General features: G+C 31.8%; 1 protein-coding gene across 9 annotated transcripts in view; it reads left to right on the top strand.

The window, feature by feature from the left end:
* Positions 1–21,704, top strand: part of LOC6502092 (protein pangolin, isoforms A/H/I/S) — a 61,668-nt gene extending 39,964 nt beyond the window's left edge. For 6 of the 9 annotated variants that reach the window (XM_032455841.2, XM_032455837.2, XM_032455836.2 and 3 more), the window contains 2 exons: positions 1,669–1,738; positions 17,229–21,704. In XM_032455841.2, the coding sequence (XP_032311732.1) occupies positions 1,669–1,738; positions 17,229–18,285 (1,127 nt within the window). In that variant the 3' untranslated portion in view covers positions 18,286–21,704. Of the gene's footprint in view, positions 1–898; positions 1,050–1,668; positions 1,739–14,191; positions 14,624–17,228 lie in introns of all 9 variants that reach the window. The other 3 variants (XM_032455840.2, XM_032455843.2, XM_032455842.2) reach the window with 2 other exon arrangements.
* Positions 21,705–21,992: the final 288 nt, after the last annotated feature.

The following is a 21,992-nucleotide window of genomic DNA, read 5'->3' as shown; positions in this document are numbered from 1 at the left end:
TTTTTTTCAGCCTCTGAAACCATCCTGCCCCCTTAACAAAACGATGACTTGAAAAACGTGACCATGGGATTCTTTAAACGTAGTTACATGCAGAATTCTGTCATTTCTCTTAATATTTTAGGATAAATATCTGATCTTAAAATGTGCCATATTTTATCTTTCTAACTTTATCTGGTTGAAATGTGCCAAATATGACACCACTTTAAAATATTCGACTCTCTTATAAATTTATAAAAAACTAAAAAAATAAATATAATTTCAAAATGATTTTAACTGTAATTTTGTGTGAAAATTAAATAACCTATCCTATGTTTTTGAAAACTCCAATCATAAGCATATTCTAATAAACCCAGTACGGGTACATTCTCTACATATTTGGTTATAAGCATATACTGATTTAAAATCAGCTAAGTATAATTTTTGTAATATCAATTTATGGACATCAATTTTATGGACATTCCCAAAAGGTACAAATAGGCAGGAATTGGGGAGAATTTCTTGTCAGGGTCGGTACGATCTTAAAGTTCATTCATTTATGTGCGTATTTTAATTACAAAATATCATTTATATATTTAAAAGAACACGGTTTCTGCTTACGTTTCTTTTGAACCTTTAAAATGTGTAATTAAAAATGTTTACTCACCTTTATTCGTGACGCGGTAGTTTTTTAAACCCCTCTCGGTATTAGATTATGTGTTTATTAAGCAACGCACTAATATTAAATTTCTTAAGAATAGAAGAACTCCGTTTTTATAATTAAAGAAAGTATACATAATAAGTAAAGTAAGTAATAAGATAAGTATTTAATAATTTGGCTGGTTATATTTTCAATAATTCCAATGATTGCCTTATTGTATAATGTGTTTTTCGCGAAACTAAACGGTTATCCCACACCCAGTGGCATGCCTTGGGGCGTGAGGAGCAGGCAAAATATTACGAGTTGGCGCGACGAGAACGTCAACTACATATGCAAATGTACCCCGATTGGAGCTCTCGTACAAATGCCTCCCGTGGCAAAAAGCGGAAACGGAAAGATACCAACGACGGAGGTTAGCCATATTTTCCTAACTATAGTACCATTAAACAATTTTTAATAAGTTTAGAAAACAATAAAATATGAAAAAATGTTTAAAAACAAGATATAAATAAATTTTCCATGTTTAATACGTATATATTAGTAATTTTAAATATAAAACACATTTTAAAACATATCATAATGTCCAAGCTCTATAATCGGAAACCCATTTGAAATACAGATTGAATTAAAGTTATTTTTTAAAAACTCCAGAAACGGTAACAAAATTCTAAATTGAGCATTACAGTTTCCATATTCCATTTCTAGAAAATTTGTCAATTATAATATTAGGTGGGCATGTCATTTTTATAATTTTTGCTTAACGCAAAATATTGGATTACTTATGCATGCGCATGTATGTATATTATCATTAGAATGTATTTAAATACGTAGCAATTTACTGTTTAAAGTTTCACTATCGGCTCTCCTTTTGTAATTCGTAATAACTCATGAATTTAAATCCATACATATATTATTTATATTATGTGACATTTATTTTTATATATATAAAAAAAAAACTAAAAAAAATAACACTTCATTTAAAATATTTATAATTTTCAATTATTCAATACATTCTCTTTCTTGAATTTTAGGAAATAATATGAAAAAATGTCGAGCTCGATTTGGATTAGATCAACAAAACCAATGGTGCAAACCATGCAGGTATGTTTTCATTGCAAACCATTTTTTCTATACAGTATTTAAGTGTTTTAATAATGGGCATTTCAAGATTCACGCAAGCGTATTTCATTTTAAGTAAGAAATAGTGTATAATCATCAACAACAGAATAAAAATATTTCGATTTTATATTCCAATTTCCCTTTTTTGTATTGAAATGTTTGTCATAACTCTTACGGTTTTTATTTTCACGAGATGAAAACTAAAATTCATCGGGAATTCAACTTGGTGTCACACTTTGTTTATTTTTGGAACAACCAAAAACCTTTACAAAATTACAGATGACGAATGAAGGATATTGGTTTAACAAGTGTGCATAGTGTTTAATTTCACCTACTATAATAAAAAGAAAATGGGTTTTATTACACTTAATCAGGTGTGTCACAGAAATCACAAGCGAAATTGATTCGATGCAAATTTTTAAGGGGGCAGGATGGTTTCAGAGGCTATAAATAAATGGCTATATTTGGAGATTATCTAAGAATCTTTATTTTTAAGAAATAATTATTATTAATGCCGTGACGGGCAGTCGGCCGGAGTCGCTTCAAAAAATTATTATCTTGCGGTGCGTAAAGTCTGGCTTTACAGTGTTATCGGAAATAAAAAACAATTGAATTGATTTACTTAAAATATTAGTTTCTTGTGCGGATGAACCAAACAATTTTGAAAAATAAGCGATTTTTACACAAAAATTAGCCCATTATTGCCCGTAAAAATGGTAAAAAAAAATTTAAAAAACAAGAAAGGAAAGCTAACTTCGGGCGGAGCCGAAGTTGATATACCCTTGCAGTTGAGTCGCAGTCCGCTAGGTGGCGCCACGCATCTTATATTATTAGATATATAGCGGATCGTATATAGTCGGCCGATCCTTATGAAATTTGGCATATCGAATTATTTTGCCAAAAGAGGAATCCATTGAAACTCCCATTCTTCTAACTTGAAAAACAACGAAGTTATAGCATTTCCGATCAATCAGTTATATGACAGCTATAGGATATAGTTGGCCGATCCTTATGAAATTCGACAAATCAGATTGTTTTTCCCAAAATAGAATCTGTACCAAATCCCATCTTTCTAACTTAAAAAACACCAAAGTTATGCCAATTTCGATCGTTCTATGACAGCTATAGGATATAGTCGGCCGATCCTTACGAAATTTTGTACATAAGATATTTTGGTCAAATATAACATGTGTAGAAACTCCCAACCCTCTAACTTAAAAAACACCAAAGTTATGGCATTTCCGATCAATCAGTTATATGGCAGCTATAGGATATAGTCGACCGATCCCGGCCGTTCCGACTTGTATACTGCCTGCAAAGGAAAGAAGGGTGTGTGCAAAGTTTCAACTCGATAGCTTTAAAACTGAGAGACTAGTTTGCGTAGAAACAGACAGACGGACAGACGGACATGCTCATATCGACTCAGGAGGTGATCCTGATCAAGAATATATATACTTTATAGGGTCGGAGATGTCTCCTTCACTGCGTTGCACACTTTTGACCAAAATTATAATACCCTCTGCAAGGGTATAAAGATGTGTGAAAAATTGTATCTAGATCCGAGCATTACTTTTTAAGTTACGTTACGCACCGACTTGAAAAAGTGTTTTTGAGAAAAACGCATCTATAGTTTTAAAAGCAATTGAAAATATATGGAGAGGAAGAAACTAGAAAAACGGTATCTCAGCGAGCTTTAGTCCGATTGACATGAAACTTTCACAGAATATTCCTGAGATAATGTTCTATTATATAAAAAATTTTTGAAAAACATTTTTTTTTTAAGTCTCAAACCATCCTGCCCCCTTAAGCGGAAGAGGCTTTCGGCTGTGTCAGAGATGAATGAAATATAGGAGTGATTTCTGTGGCCCGAAACCCTAAATAATTTTGAATTCGCAACTATTCGTTAACACATATTTTTTGGTTGAGAACATTAACTCCAAAAAAAATTTTACTTTTAAAATACAACGCATAAAACCTTTAAAATACAAAATTCAATAAAATGTAGTATTTATAGCGTTTAGTTATAATGAATAAAAGAAATTTAAAAACAAGAAAGGAAAGCTAACTTCGGGCGGAGCCGATGTTTATATACCCTTGCAGTTGAGTCGCAGTCCGCTAGGTGGCGTCACGCATCTTATATTATTAGGTATATAACGGATCGTATATAGTTGGCCGATCCTTATGAAATTTGGCATATCGAATTATTTTGCCCAAAGAGGGATCCATTGAAACTTCCATCCTTCTAATTTGAAAAACAACAAAGTTATGGCATTTCCGATCTATCAGTTATATGGCAGCTATAGGATATAGACGGCATTAGAACGCATAGAAAGTCTTATCCCTCTAACTCGAAAAATAACGAAGTTATGGCATGTTCGATCAATCAGTTATATGGCAACTATAGGATATAGTCGACCGATCCAAAGTGTGCAAAGTTTCAACTCGCTAGGTCTAAAACTGAGAGACTAGTTTGCAAAGAAACAGAAAGACGGACATGCCTATATCGACTCAGGAGGTGATCCTGATCAAGAATATATATACTTTATAGGGTCAGAGATGTCTCCTTCACTGCGTTGCACACTTTTGACCAAAATTATAATACCCTCTGCAAGGGTATAGCAAGAAAGGAAAGCTAACTTCACGCGGAGCCGAAGTTGATATACCCTTGCAGTTAAGAAGCAGCTTTTATTATTATATATATATCGGATCGTATATAGTTGGCCGATCCTTATGAGATTTCCACCATCGAATCAATTCTCTAATAAAAATGTTTGAAACAGCCCCAATATAGTCGGAACGGCCGGGATCGGCCGAGTAGATCCTGTAGCTGCTATATAACTGATTGATCGGAAATGTCATAAAATATTTTTTAAGTTAGAGGGTTGGGACTATCCACACATGTTACTTTTGGTCAAGATATCGTATCTCCAAAATTTAAAAGAGATCTACCGATTATGTCCCATAGCTGCCAGGTGAGTGAAAGATCGAAAATGGCACAACCTTGACTTTTTTTTTGAAGACGCTTGAGGCTGATTTAAAAATTTGTATTAGAAAATGGATTTGGTGGTGAAATTCTCATAAGGTTCGGCCAACTATACACAATCCGATATATTTATATAAATTTGCTACGTAACTACAGGGGTATATCAACATCAACTCCGCCCGACGTTAGCTTTTCTTTCTTATTATTCAATTTATCCATCATTTTTGTTGTTTAAAAATTAATGAAGGTCCAACCACACCGTTTGGCATGAGTTCTTGGCAATTTCCAGACCAATTCCAGATTAAAGTTACGGTAAAGGCGCCTTTGGTTTTCGTGTAAACTGTCGGTTGTATCTACTATACCCTTGCAGAGGGTATTATAATTTCGGTCAAAAGTGTGCAATGCTGTGAAGGAGACATCTCCGACCCCATAAAGAATACATATTTTTGATCGGGATCACCTCCTGAGTCAATATGAGCATGTCCGTCTGTCTGTTGCAAACATCCTTCTTTTCGTTTCAGGTAGTATATAAGTGGGAACGGCCGGAATCGGTCGACTATATACTACAGCTGCATTAAAACTGATTGATCAGAAATGGCATAACCTTGGGGTTTTATAAGTTAGAGTTGAGACTTTCCACACTTGGGGAAAGTCCACACTAAGATATTTCCAAAATATCTTATGTACGAAATTTTATTGGGATCGGCCGACTATATCCTATAGCTGCCATAGAGCGATCGGAATTGGCATAACTTTGTTGTTTTTAAGTTAGAAAGATGGGACTAAGTTAGAAATATGGGACTTTGTACTGATTTTATTTTGGCAAAATAATCTAATTTGCCGAATTTCATACGGATCGGCCGACTTTATCATATAGCTGATTTGAATTGAATTGGTGTCTTTTAAGCTAGAATGATGGGACTTTCTACGGGTTCAATTTTTTATCTTATCTATCTATCTATCTTATCTTATCTGTTCTGCGAAATTTCATCGGGATCGGCCGACTATATCCGATAGCCGCCATATAACTGAACGATCGAAAATGGCACAACCTTAACTGCAAGAGTGTATCAACTTCGGCTCCGCCCGAAGTTAGCTTTCCATTCTTCTTTTAGGTTACTTTTAATAAATTTAATCTTAACTGAATTGGTTACTTTTGAACCATTTAAAATATGAATTTTAAATGCGAAGAACTCTATAGCGTGTTATATTTTGGAACGTTGGAAACAGTAAGCAAGGTAAAGAGTTAACAGAAGCTGTGTCAATCATGTCACTTAGTTGGATTTTGTATAAGAAGTTCCCAATGCTTCATAAAACTTTACACTTGCGTGAATTTTGTTTAATTATTGAGTATTATTGCACATATAGAACAACTACAAAAACACACAAGTTAAAATACACAAACACCCAGATCTAGGTTTCATTATTATATCGAAAAAAATCGGGAAAAAATATCACGATTAATACATGCACGTTATGCAACCCTATAGATTTACTACCGTAACCGCTCCCCAATTTTTCATATTATTATTATTGGCTTTAATATATAGACGGAGGCATATGGACATATGGCGACGTTTACAATGGATTCGAACGCAACTGTATTTAATTCATTAAAAATCGATAAGATCGTTACTGATTTAATCATTGACTTTTTAATTTAAATTAAATACATATTTCTTAAGTACATACTTTGCACACAAGTTTTAAGAAAATAAACTTAGGATAAATTTTAGTTCAATTTTGGAATTGTCAATGCTGAAATTGTCAATACTAAAATCATTCAACTCAACAATACATTGTGGTGATATTTTATATATCATTCTATGCTGGTTTTATATGGGAAAAAACTTTATTTTTCAATACTTGAATGCAAAATAACTTTAAGCACAGCTGACACGTAAAGTTTGATTTTGTACAAATAAAACTGATGTTTCATTTGATTTCAATAATAAAAATCATCACAATTTTGTTGTGCTAAATTTTCTTTTTATTTTTATCATAATCTCATTAAGTTTCTGACTTATATTCTAAAAGCCCTGCATTATATTATTAGCTTATTCAAAGGAGAAACATTTCCAAATTGTTTTTTATGTCTCCCCTTTTAGGGTTTCAATTGCATTTAAGTGTTACTACCTCTTCAAATATTAGTTATATGTTATTGTAAACATTTTATTCAAACCTTATAGTTTAATGGTTTGAAACATGATAAAAAATAAATATAAAAATTATTTCTTGGTCCCGTCACACTCGATGACCCCCTAAAAAGAAGTCTAATTACACAGGCCAACAGCAAAAAATCTCCACGCATAATTTCACCTGCTCCATAACCTTTAAGTTCCTTTGAACCAAAGTCCAAAACAAACATAGGTTCTATCACCCACAGTTTCCGCGGTACACCTTCCACACATGTTATATTTGACCAAAATATCTTGTGTACAAAATTTCATAAGGATCGGCCGACTATATCCTATAGCTGTCATAGAACGATCGAAATTGGCATAACTTTGTTGTTTTTTAAGTTAGAAAGATGGGATTTGGTACAGATTCTATATTGGGAAAAACAATTTGTCGAATTTCATAAGGATCGGCCAACTATATCCTATAGCTGTCATATAACTGATTGATCGGAAATGCTATAACTTCGTTGTTTTTCAAGTTAGAAGCATGGGAGTTTCAATGGATTCCTCTTTTGGCAAAATAATTCGATATGCCAAATTTCATAAGGATCGGCCGACTATATACGATCCGCTATATATCTAATAATATAAGATGCGTGGCGCCACCTAGCGGACTGCGACTCAACTGCAAGGGTATATCAATTTCGGCTCCGCCCGAAGTTAGCTTTCCTTTCTTGTTTTAGTTGTTTTTGTACTTTTAAAATAATAAAACGGGAATTTGGAGATTCTAAGTTTAAAAAGAATAAATTTAGAGCTAAAAAAAATAAATTTAGGTTTCAAACTTAACAAACAAGGAGGAAAGTAATATAATAATATGTAATATAATAATATAATTTTTTTTAATTGGATTCATTATTTTTTAAATTTTGTCTCCAACGCTTGCAGCTGACTTTATTATTATTTTTTTCATTCATCTGCATTAATAAAAAGCAAACAAAAAATAAATAACAATAAAAAAAAATTTTAAAATAAAAAAAATTTTTTACCATGTCGCACGCGACAAACTTAAAAAACGTTTATAACCGAATGCACTACTTATATTTCACAAAATTTTTTTTTTAATACTTAAATATCCAATTTTATGTTTGGACCCAAGTTTTGATGGTCAATCGACAAATTTCTTCGACGCACTGATAACAAATGTTCTTTTTCAATATCGAACGCGACAATGAAATAAACTGATAATCTGATAAGAAATTCTTAGTAATTAGCAATCGCATCGTTTCTTTTACATTATTGTTGTAATCTTTGGTTATTAGCCGATATCACAAATAGTGAATATCAATGCAGTTTAACTCTCTTTACGAAAATTATGTAAAACAAATTGTGCCGCTGAAATGCTAAAAACTAAACTTTCGCACATTTGAGACTTTGGATTAAAATATTTCGAAATGTGTTATAAGTAAATGTTAAATATTATTAAATTAGTTAAATTTAATATGTTCCCTATAAAAATATGTGAAAACAAGAAAGGAAAGCTAACTTCGAGCGGAGCCGAAGTTTATATACCCTTGCAGTTCACTCGCAGTCCGCTAGGTGGCGCCACGCATCTTATATTATTAGATATGTAGCGGATCGTATATAGTTGGCCGATCCTTATGAAATTTGGCATATCGAATTATTTTGCCAAAAGAGTAATCTGTACCAAATCCCATCTTTCTAACTTAAAAAACACCAAAGTTATGCCAATTTCGATAGTTCTATGACAGCTATAGGATATAGTCGGCCGATCCTTATGAAATTTTGCACACAAGATATTTTGGTCAAATATAACATGTGTGGAAAGTCCCAACCCTCTAACTTAAAAAACACCAAAGTTATGGCATTTCCGATCAATCAGTTATATGGCAGCTATAGGATATAGTCGACCGATCCCGGCCGTTCCGACTTATATACTGCCTGCAAAGGAAAGAAGGGTGTGTGCAAAGTTTCAACTCGATAGCTTTAAAACTGAGAGACTAGTTTGCGTAGAAACGGACAGACGGACAGACGGACAGACGGACATGCTCATATCGACTCAGGAGGTGATCCTGATCAAGAATATATATACTTTATAGGGTCGGAGATGTCTCCTTCACTGCGTTGCACACTTTTGACCAAAATTATAATACCCTCTGCAAGGGTATAAAAACATTCTTTTATTGACTTTGAATTTTTTTGTCGCGGTTGACCTTTTGGGAGAATTACCCATATCTTAGAAAAAAAAGTATGAAACAAATTATGTTAACCCTAATTTGAATTTTAAAATATTTAATTAACTTTTTTCTATCAGAGTTATTTTTGGCAAATAATTTAACAAAAACGTCATAATTGTACGTAAAATTGGAGCAGTATTTTGGCAAATAAAAATGAAATGACGCGTGATTAAAAAATCTGTACGTGTTTAACTGCGTTTTTTCGGCCTCAAGATATGGTAAAAATTTCAAGCAAAAATATAGAACATTTTTGCGAGAAATGCGTTTAAAGTGAAATGCGTTTAAAGTCTCTGTGGCGGACGGAAGTTCTCCCAAACCAAATTTTAAATGAGACTCAAAGAAATTGTTGTAACACTTCTTGACCATTTAAAAATCTTCTTTTGCTTAACTGTATTCTGGGATAGTAAAACTTATTTTTTTTTCAGACAAAAAAAAAATCTATTTTTAAAAATTTATGCAGTGGTTTTGCCCTTTAAAATAATAATTTAGAAAAAATAGTAATCATTTTTTTCAAAGAAATGTCACACTGATCAATGCGTATTAAGTTACATGGGTCTCTTTATGACTCTTTTCTTTCTGAATTATGAATATAATTTATATAATGTTGTCAAATAACTCCCTTCCGCTTTTTTGGTCTTTATTCAATGCTTTATACAAATTGATATAGTGAACGGATTTAGCTCAAATATGCGCCGTTTTGTGCGATAATATGTTTCGAGACCAACTTTACACCAGTAAGAGCGTTTTCCATGGACAGGAACTGGTGCTAGTCACTTGAGCTATGTCCGGGCTATATGCTGGATGCGATAAAACCACCCATCCGAGCTCCCGTAGCTTCTGACGAGTCATCATAGAAGTTTGTGGCTTGGTGTTTCTTACAGAAACGCTGCACCCTTCCTGTGGCCAATTCTGGTCGCTTCTGGTAGATTGCCAGCTTTAAGCGGTCCAGTTGTTTGCAGTAGATGGTAGAATTAAGCGTCTGACCATATGGGAGCAGCTCATAGTGTATGATTCCCTTCCAATCCCACCAAATACAGAGCAAAACTTTCCTGGCCATCGATCCCGGCTTGGCCACTGTTTTGGACGATTCACCGGCTTTCAACCACGACCGTTTGGGCTTGATATTGTCGTATGTGATATATTTTTCGTCGCCAGTCACCTTTCGCTTTAGTGTGTGTGCAACGCAGTGAAGGAGACATCTCCGACCCTATAAAGTATATATATTCTTGATCAGGATCACCTCCTGAGACGATATGAGCATGTCCGTCTGTCTCTCTGTCTGTCTGTCTGTTTTTACGCAAACTAGTCTCTCAGTTTTAAAGCTATCGAGTTGAAACTTTGCACACATCCTTCTTTTGTTCGCAGGCAGTATATAAGTCGGAACGGCCGGGTTCGGTCGACTATATCCTATAGCTGCCATATAACTTGATTGATCGGAAACGCCATAACTTTGGTGTTTTTTTAAGATTGGGACTCTCCACACATGTTATATTTGGCCAAAATATCTTATGTAAAGAATTTCATAGGGATCAGCCGACTATATCCTATAGCTGTCATATAACTGAACGATCGGAATTGGCATAACTTTGGTACGGATTCCATATTGATCGGAAATGGCACAACCTTGCTATTTTTAAAGATGCTTGGGTCTGTTTCCTAAAAATGTTGGAAACAGCCCCATTAGAAAATTAATTTGAAGCGAAATTTTCATAATGATCGGCCAACTATACGATTGTATATATATATAATAATGGAAGCTGCTAAATTCTAAATGCAAGGGTATATCAACTTCGGCTCCGCCCGAAGTTAGCTTTCCTCTCTTGTTTTTTTTTTGTATCCAGCCTTCTGTAGATTGTTTAAAACGGTTTGGTGACGGCATGGTGATGTTTTCACCGGCTCTGAATCGTCGAAACCATTGCTCCGCGGTTCGAAGTGATAGAGTACCATCCTCTAAAACACCATTAATCTCACTGAATGTTTCTCTAGCGGATTTACCTTTTACGTAGGAAAACATTAAAACATTGCGAATTTCGGCGTTTGTGAACTCCATGCTTACACATGTATAACTTTTCAATACAATATCCAAACTTGTCATAAATAGCGTCGTTTCGTAGGACCTTTCAATAGATATATAGCATTGCCCAATACCGATATGTAGCGCTTTGCACAAAGACGCTAAATTCAGAAACCAAAAAGAAAACGGGAGGGAGATATTTGACAACCTTATATGTGCTCCGAAAATATTTATCGAATTGAGGTCAAATTTTAAAGAACATTTACATATGTATGTACATTGTACATATTTAGATTAAAAGTAACAAAAATATTTGGTTTTTGTTTTCTTGAAAAACTCACCTGCGTACGACCCCCTAAGAAATAATAGAGTTTTCTCTTTCCTTTTTCTTAAATATTTTTTTTTTAAATATATATATTGAATTTTTTTTTTCTATAGTATTGATCGTTTATATCACTAAATACTGTAAATTTATAAAGTTACATGTTTATAATAGCAGGCACATTTACCCTACGGAGACTTTTAAATAATATAGAGACGGATAATTAGGTCTTGTTATATAGGTTTTATTCATAATGATTAATGTTATAAAAGACAGAACATTTATTTGTATAACACGAAAGGAAAGCTAATTCCGGGTGGAGCCAAATTCGATATACAGTTAAGTAGCAGCTTATATTATTAGACATAGATCGGATCGTATATAGTTGACCAATCCTCATGAGATTTTCACTATAAAAATCTATTTTCTTAAGAAAATGTTGAAACAGCCCCCACCGTTTAAAAAAAATCATGGTTGTGTAATTTTCGATCGTTCAGTTATATAGCAGCTATAGGATATTGTGGGTCGATCCTTTTAAAATTTGGCAGATCGGATAAGTTTGCGCAAAATAGCTTGCAAAAATCTTCTAGCTTAAGGGGGCATGCGCACTTGTAATTTTCAAAAAATCGAATTTTTTTTTTTTGCATTTTCTTAAAGTATATACATTTAGAAATGTGTCCACAAAAAATTCAGTGAGATACACATGTTGAAAGGGAGGGGCGTCCGGTAAGCGTAATGGTGAGTTGAAACTTTAAACACGTTTTTCTCAAAACTACGTTTTTGAAGTCGGTGACCACTCTTACTCGAAAACTAGTGACCCGATTGTCTTGAGATTTAGCATGCTCTTTTATTACATAATAATCTAGTACTTAATCGAAAGATTGATTTTTATACCCTTACAGAGGGTATTATAAATTTGGTCAAAAGTGTGCAACGCAGTGAAGGAGACATCTCCGACCCTATAAAGTATATATATTCTTGATCAGGATCACCTCCTGAGTTGATATGAGCATGTCCGTCTGTCTGTCTGTCTGTCGGTTTCTACGCAAACTAGTCTCTCAGTTTTGGAGCTATCGAGTTGAAACTTTGCACACATCCTTCTTTGCAGGTAGTATACAAGTCGGAACGGCCGGGATCGGTCGACTATATCCTATAGCTGCCATATAACTGATTGATCGGAAATGCCATAACTTTGGTGTTTTTTAAGTTAGAGGGTTGGGACTTTCCACACATGTTATATTTGACCAAAATATCTTGTCTACAAAATTTCGGAATTGGCATAACTTTGGTGTTTTTTAAGTTAGAAAGCTGGGACTTGGTACAGATTACTGTTTGGGCAACATAATTCAATATGTCAAATTTCATAAGGATCGGCCGACTATATACGATCCGCTATATATCTAATAATTTAAAATGCGTGGCGCCACCTAGCGGACTGCGACTGAACTGCAAGGGTATATCAACTTCGGCTCCGCCCGAAGTTAGCTTTCCTTTCTTGTTTTATGTAAAACTTTTTTTTTACAGCTGAAAAACTACCGCTTTTTTTTTAAACGAAAAACGATTTTTCAACTTTGAAAGGTCGCCATTTTGTCAAATATTTTTTTTTTTTAATATCCTTCGATTAAGTACTAGATAAACTTTTAATAAATGTAAATCCGTTTCATTTTTTGATTTCAAACGATCCAGATTTTTACAGTGTTGGTCACCGCAACTCGTCTTTTTCGGATGGACCTCACTTCGACGGGGCATAACTTTGAAACCCCTGAATATTTTCTTTTTTTTTTTCAAATTTAAGTTAAAATAATGTACTTTCACATAAAAAAAACGACATTTCAAAAAAATTCAATAGTTTACGAGAAACAAATTCGAAAAAAATGCCTATTTTTTGGCCCTCTAACTGCGCATGCCCCCTTAAAAAACATCGAAGTTATGCCAATTCCGATCATTCAGTTATAAGAAAAATTGGTAGATCGAATAAGTATGAGGGTGTGTGCAAAGTTTGAAGTCGATTGCTTTAAAACTATCAGACTATTTTGCGTAGAAGCAGACAAATAATTTCCAACATTTGTATTAAAAAATTGATTTGGTGATGAATTTCTTATTAGGATCGACCAACATTATACGATCCGGGCTCGTAACTGAGATTAGTTTGCGTAGATACAGACAGACGGACAGATTGACAGACGGACATGCTTATATCGACTCAGGAGGTGATCCTGATAAAGAATATATATACTTTATAGGGTCAAAGATGTCTCCTTTACTGCGTTGCACACTTTTCACCAAAAAATGTAATACCCTCTGCAAGGGTATAACAAGAATTGCACGAGTATCTATTCATTAGTAAATATTCATTATGTAATAAAATAAATTATAGTGGTATTGACTTATAAAATTACAGTTAAAGGCCCTAGCAACTATTACTGCATACAGTTCTTTTAGACTTATTTTTCTAAATATATCTTTCATGTAAAATAAATTCACTTGGTATAAAGATAAAAACCGCGGGCTCCTCCCCAAATGTACTTTCCTTTCATGTTTTAGTTATTATATTGTATCGGGTACCTCCTTGCCGACTTTACTTCTGAATGAAATAAATAAAATATATCTACACTAATATAATAAAACTAAATAAATTTATTTCTCACGTATTTGACTAAACTTTCTTCTTTTTAATGCTGACACTTGACCTTCTTACTTTTGGACTTTTTATTGACATACGCTTTGATAACAAAATGTAGTCCCAACTTGAGTGTCATTTCAACTGTAAACAACAATGGCAACGTTGTCATCAACAGCAATGCAGCAGCTAATACCATTGGTGTTAGCATGTTAGCACCGATTGTAAGTGGAATAGGGGGTACGGTAATGTTACCCAACTCCTCATCTTCGTCCTCTTCATCATCATCCACCTCGTCTTCTCATACACATGCACATTTAATGGCTAGCAGTAATGGAAACGGAGTTGCATCTTTGAATGGCATATCAGTCACTGCTGGAGGCGGAGGTGGTGCAGCAAGCGCATGTTCTCAACAGTTGTCGCCACAAGCACCACCGACTTATGTAAATTTGTAAATGCACACTGAATAAAAGTATTTGATGAGTCAGGATAATAACAAAAGAATAAAAAGATGATCCAAAAAAAATCTTCAAGGTGCCTCAACTCCGAACCCGTAAATACTAGATTAAATCTACTATTCTAATGCATATCAGGGTTTGTCAAATTATCCCCAGCAATTATATTTGGCTTACATTACATACATACATACAATAATGTATGTGCATGAAAAGAAGAACTGTTTAAAAATGGTATTTATTTGGTTTCAAACAGTATTGTTTGAAAAAAAGATTTTTAAAAATTTAAGTCTTTTTTTAAAAATATTTTTTAAAAAAGACTGACCTACGATTTTTAAAAATTGTTCGAATAATGGGGGTATACTGGTCTTGAACAACAAAACTGGTTTCAAGTGACATGCTTACTTATGATGAGAGTATATTTTTAATTTTTTTTTTAAAGGATCATTTTTGAAAAAAAATGTTGCCCAATTTATATAAGTTTACAAGTCTTTTCTACATTAAATTCTATTAAAAAAAAAAATACGATTTACTAAAATCTAAATTTACATTTCAAAATTTTAGCATGATGAAGAACTGTTTTTTTTAGAAAAAATGTTTATTTAATGTTCATTAATTTTTCATTTAATTTTTTTTAGATTTAATAAATCTCCTAAGTTTATTCAAAAATCATTCTGATAGGGCTAGACATCTAACATCTTCAAAATTATTAATTATTATAGTAAATGGTTTAAAATATATAAAATTGAACATTTTTGAAATGTATATGTATAAAAAGAAAAAATAAAAAGTATGGCAACCCATAATTGGCAATTACATAATTCAATGTCCCTTCTAAAGAAAATATCGAAAATATATAGTTATTTATTATGGAAACGACATCTAATTTCTTATTTGATAAAATATTAGTTTTTCATCTGATGTTTTTAAGAAATGATTCATTAAAAAAATTGTAGTAAATAATTTCTATAGTCGTCTTTATTTAGAATTACATTCATCGCAAATTTATAATTTATTTATTCTTAGTTACTTTAAATTTAAAAAATGTAATAAGGTATCACCTAAAAACCTCTTGACCAGAATACCCCCTTGAGATGTACTTCATGAACTTCAGTAAATTATTATTTTTAACATAATAAAAACACACGGCCCGACAAAATCGATATTTTTTTTTACTCCACAAAAAATTTTACCTACGTCATAACCTTTGGGTTTTCGTTAATCGAAATCCAGAGCATAGATAGTTTGAAGTAGAAATTGATTAAAGCTCACTACATTTTGGTTTTTAATTGTATTTATTTTTTTTTAAGGTTATATAAAATATCTTGAAATATCTATGTAGCTTTTTCAAATAATTAGGTTCCGCTCATCAGCCAAAATGTGTGTACTATCAAGATCAAATTATGCGGTCAACATTTTCAGCTAGCTCTTTAGGTCAGCTTTCAGTCTAATAGATAGTTTGGTTTGGGAAATCGGATTTAGAGGCCCCAAAGCTTAAGAAGAAAATTAATATATTCGTGGAGGAAAAAATATAGATTTTGTCCGCCTGGTTTATTGATATTTTTTTTTCGGTCATTTTCAAAATTCACGATCCAAGAAGAATAATTTGCTGTAACATAAAGTAATTGAAACATCAGCTCTGTTTTGCAACACAAATTTTTTCCTATATTTTTGTAGTAATTGATTAAAAATGCTTAACAACCCTGATGTACATTAATAATAATGTGTGTATTATTTTATGTGCTGTATTAAAATTATAGTTAATGTTCATCATGAATTGAAGCTTTGCTAAGTATTGTTCTTGTGTTCTATTGATGTTTTTGTTATTATGCATTTGTATTTGCATTGGGGGTTAAACATTTTGGAATGGAAAACCCAGATAACTTCTTTAAAGGAGTTGCACGAGTTTTTTTTTAATTGGCTTGTTATATTATTCCCTAGTTTATATTTTTAGTAAACATTTTTTGCCTATCGAAGCAAGTTTTGACAAAAGTTTAAAACACAGACAGAAGCTAACAAACCAATATCGTTTATTAATCCTAACTTTATTAGAGGTGCATAAAACTACACCTCTAGGTAGGTTTTTTCTGCTAGGGCTTTCCGCTGTATTTAATTTTAAAAAATGTTACCTGAATTTAACAAAACCTTAAAAACAAATTTTTAAATTTGAATATTTATTAAATTTTTTTACATTATTCCTATATAATATCACAATTATTAATAAAATTTGTGACATGTTTTATATTTTGTGAAGTTGCCATTATAAATAACCATAAAATAAAACTTTACATATAAACTGTGTTAAAATTTGAAGGAATATATCACATTAGCCGGATCTTGCTTGATAAGTCTAATAAAAAATCCTGTGTTCTCTTAAAGTAATTTTTTAGTTTTAACTGATGAGAGCTTTAATTTATACAATTTTAAAGATATTTTAGAGTACATTACTCTAATTTTTTTTTATTCCAAAAAATGCATTTTTTCTAAATAAAAATATTAGTCAACAATAATTAAAATATAATTTTGTTACATATATTATATGCATGTTAATGCATAATAGGCAAAATTACGTTCGTGCATTCTTTTAATTTTTAAATAATGCCAGCATGCATTTTATATATTTTTGAATGATTAACTTTTATAAATATTGAATACTCTTATTGAAATAAAATACTTACATTATTTTTATGTTTTTTTACACAGACGCAAAAAAAAATGTGTTCGTTATATGGAGGCAATGAATGGAAATGGTCCTATGGAAGATGGAAGCGGTCATGAAGATCATGGAAGCCAACTGAGTGATGACGACGATGATGATGAGGAAGATAATCCACTTGGGGAAAGTTGTGGAAGCGCCGATGAAAACAACAAAATATTAGATGACGACGCAGAATCATTAAACCAATCCTTGTCCAGCCCAGGTTGTCTTAGTAGTTTACAAAGTCCATCGACAACAACAAGTCTAGCCAGTCCTCACAATGTTAATATAAATACTATAGCTCCGCCCGTATTTTCGTGCGTCAGTGTGGATCAGTCATCTAATCTTAGACCTCAATCAGTTTCCATATCAGGATCGAGTAGTGGGTCAACTTGTAGCATAAGCACTACTCCGAATACCTCAAGTACGGTCTCGCCAGTAACAGGTACAGCAGGCCCCTCTCCGATTTCAGCTAATGAACGCGCCATGATGCTAGGAAATCGGTTTAGCCACTTAGGAATGGGATTAAGCCCTCCTGTAATTAACACAAATAACAATCAACCTGATCCGTTTTATCACACACACCCTGCAGTTATTAATAACACATTCCCTACGTTGCCGAAAATTTTGAATAGTAATTGCTTGAATTCTGGGGTTCTGTCTAAAGCTTCAGTATGTAATATTTCGCGAAGCCCCATTGGTGCAAATCCAAGGGATATAAACAATCCCCTTAGCATTAATCAATTAACTAAGAGACGTGAAAATCAACATTTTGATACGATTGATTCGGAGGCAGGTATGGCTCAAGCCGCCAAGTCTCTTATTCATCATGTATCTACTAATAGCTATCGTGCGAACCACACTCTTTTAAGTGGCAATTTGAATCAAAATTTTCAGAAGCAACTTGGAAGCTCTGTTGAAATATCAAAAAATGTTAAGCCATCAATGATTTGTGAAACTATTAACAATGGCGAATGTAATAAAAAATCGGATGGGAAATCCAATGTTTCGATTACACCAAGCGCTGGCGCTACTGAATCTGGAGTTATTAGCGTATCATAGGAGTGTTATTATTAAATATTCGGATTGATTAATTGGATTTAAAATACACTCTAAATGAACTAACGTGCAATAAATAATCTGAACATCCAATCGCCATCTCTTGAAACAAGTGGCCATACTAGTGCCAAATTTTAAGCATATTTATTTTTTATCATTCGCGTTCAAACATATGTGTTGGCTTAAATTTCATATTTTTCTTTTTATTTTACCCAATGCAACAAATGAATGTAATTAGATCCATAAGTGAAAATAAATAATATAAAAAGGACATACCTTAAGATTTTCACTTAGTTAACTCGAATACTTTTATTTATAAAAATGTTTTAATTATTCATCTATCACACAAAAAGCATTGTTATTTATTGCTTCAGAGATCTTGTTGTTTTCTCTAAAACATCACTCATACTATTGTTATTTAATTTTCGTACCCACAATTTAAAGATTATTTTTATTGTTCCACCCCAGAAGAATGTGTTATCTGATCAAAGAGTGCAGTTCTGTCATACAAAAATGTTCTATATATTAAACAAGTTCCCTAACGGTAGGGGCTTTCTTTCCAATCCATTATGCATATTAGCTTTATTTCATATTTGCATTCCCACCAAGTTACATTATTAATTCTTATTTGTAATAAAAAAGAAAACAAATTTTGGCGGTTTAAAAAAAATATTAAAAGATAGAACAATCCGAAAATTGGTATATAACTAAAATTTGTTTGTTATCAAACAAAGCTTCAATTGTTTCTCATTTTAATCTTTTTTAAGATAAATTTTTGCGGTTATATTCATATGGTTTCGATTGAAAATATATAAAATGATTACTTTGGTTATAAAAAATAGCTTGGGCCTAATTGTTTTTATTGTAATGAGGTTTGTCTATGAATTGGTGTTTTTTTAATAAAAATTTCTTAAATTTCTTTTCTTTTATTCGATTATTCGATTCGATTGAGAGTAGAATTGGGAGTAGAATCAATTGAGAAATTTTTAAATAAAATAAGACAAACCAAAAAAAAATTTTTTTTTTTATATCATATCTAATAAAACGTTTAAAAATATATTAACACTCCTGATAACGCAATTTCGTATAGCAATTTCGCAATTTCGTATAGGAACACATAAGGATTTGTAAAAATATTGTTTGTAGTTTTAGCAATGTGATTAGTACGTGATTTTCTACACATTCGCGGTCTCAAGACGTGTTAAATATTTGAAACAAAAAAATTTAAAATTTCTAAACCGTTTTAAAGGACGGCGGCCGGATGCTCACGCACAGAAAATGTCAAATGATAGTCGACACATTTTTTTCCCCAATTTTTGTTTTTCTGTATTATAGGAAAGGTAAACTAAACAAAAGCCGAAATTTCTTTTTTGTACTTTTTGATCAGATGGGTATATTGTATGTATGATTGATATATGTATGTGTACATTTAAATTGTATTGAATGGAAATCTTGCCAACGTCAACATAAGTTTGAATTACTTTTTATTTGTTTTAATAAGAAACAAAATGAATCGATTAAAAACGATTAAGCAAATTATTTTGTAAATAGGAAACATGGTTTTACAGATGGTATTTATAATGCTTACGAATTTATTCACCATAAGACCTGATAGCGACTATTTTATTAAGGGAAAAAATGCTAATTAAATAATAAACAAAAAGTTAAACTCGCTGGTTTGTAATGTTTTTAATACACTATGATTGTACGTATTTCTATACTAGTCTTCATTCAGTTATTAAATTAATTACATATACATGATTGTCAAATTTTCTCGCATATCGTACAAAGTGCTAAGCACTTTTATATGATATTTTACGGTAGAGACAAAACAAGTATCTTAAAAATTATTGATCTTACGTCTACTACGTCTTTATTTGTAAAGACTCCAGTAAAAGCCCATAGAGTCGCATATTTAGGTACTTAAATTATAATGTCTCTGATTTCGGTGGTTTTATGCATATCAATATTTATTTCCGTAAGCTGGATAAATGTATAAAAATTTTACTAGAGCCTTATGCAAATCTATAGATTTATTGCAAAAAAAATAATATATAGAAATCACGCGGCTTTTTCGTTAATATTCTAAGCAATATTTTAGAATAGCATGGCTTTATGAATATTATTCGATTTAAAATTTAAAGTAGTAACTATTTAATTATTTTTTCTATATTTTTATCTACTATATTTTTTCTATTCCACACATAAATACACCGAATACAATTTATTTTAATTTTTTTTTTACCAATATTAAGTCATTAAATAAAATGTGAATTTACAATGACCTTGACAATTAAACACAATTTGACTATTCCGAAATTTTTCCGAAGCCTAGCATGCCTAATAGCGTATTGAGAATATAAACCAAGTAAGCTAATTAAACATCGAAATATATGTAGCTGTGATAATAAAACTACCGATTTATGTAGGGCTCTAGTCGCGTATTTTTATGTAGATGCATGTACATATGTAACGATAGTTTATGTAAGAGAATAATATGACGAAGAATCTGTGTTAGTAAGAAGGTCAAAATAATATTCATGGTAATTTGGTTTAAATAAGGTATTAAATATACATATATTCTGAACAATGTGTAAAGCCATTGCCAATATAAAAGACTGTTTCACACATATTATATATGTTTGACTTCGATAAAAATTACCAATTGTACAGGATTGTATTAGACTTTAAAACGTAAGTAATTTAGACTATTTAAGTACTATGCATGGCCCTTTAAAATATAATATAAAAAAAAATAATTACAGATATTGGATAATTTTAAATTGTATATAAACATCACTTATTAATTCATGGAGGTATAAAAGTCAAATAAAAAATACTACAAATAAATTTGCATTTTCGAATAAATACGGTAATATTTTAAAAATAATTTAAGGTTTTAATTACAATTGGCTTCCATTTTCTGTGTTTTACATATATTTTTATTAGTAAAACAAAATTAATGCAACTTAAATTTGAAAATGTAATTTTATTAATAATAAGTAACTGAAAAATATGGTTTTATTAGTGAATTTTTTTGTTATTCGTATTGAATGTTAAAAAATTATTTATATGTATTTGTTCAAAAAAAAAAAATGCTGTTCATTTTATTAGTTTGCTGCAAAAACTTAACAGAAATTCAAAAAAAGTTTTTATATATATTTATTGCTTAAAACACAAAACAATTATATTTACCACAATTGATTGACTGATTGGTTTTAGCCTTTGTGCTTTAGATAACTGTTTAGATAACTATAATAACATATGTTAATCCTAGAGTTTAGTGTATAAGATGTCGCAATATAAAAAATAAATATTAAAACGAGCTAATGTAATTACCATTTAAGCTATGTAATAAACTAATGTACGAAATGTAATCGTAAAATATTGTACTCTAATAAACTGAAGCAATGTTGAATCTATTTAATGATGTTCTATTTATGTTGAATCTATTCAATCACATCTGAACATTCGCCACAGCTGGACGTGCTGTTCTTTAGCTCCTGTTTATCCAGATCCACATGATACCGCGACATTAGATTCACGTTTGATTTGTGGTGGACCAACATCAAGTTTTCTATAAGAATTTGCAAATATTACTTTTCTCTTGGCTTACATACATGTATGACTCTCTTTGCTGTTCCGTCTACTGTTTTACAGTGCAGTTACGTACTCCAAACGGTGACCTGCTCTCTTCATCATCCGTTACA

This window comes from Drosophila ananassae, assembly GCF_017639315.1.
Source record: "Drosophila ananassae strain 14024-0371.13 chromosome 4 unlocalized genomic scaffold, ASM1763931v2 tig00000061, whole genome shotgun sequence".
Taxonomy (NCBI): domain Eukaryota; kingdom Metazoa; phylum Arthropoda; class Insecta; order Diptera; family Drosophilidae; genus Drosophila; species Drosophila ananassae.
Note: the sequence above shows the minus strand (reverse complement) of the source record. Positions and strands in the feature narration are given on the sequence as shown.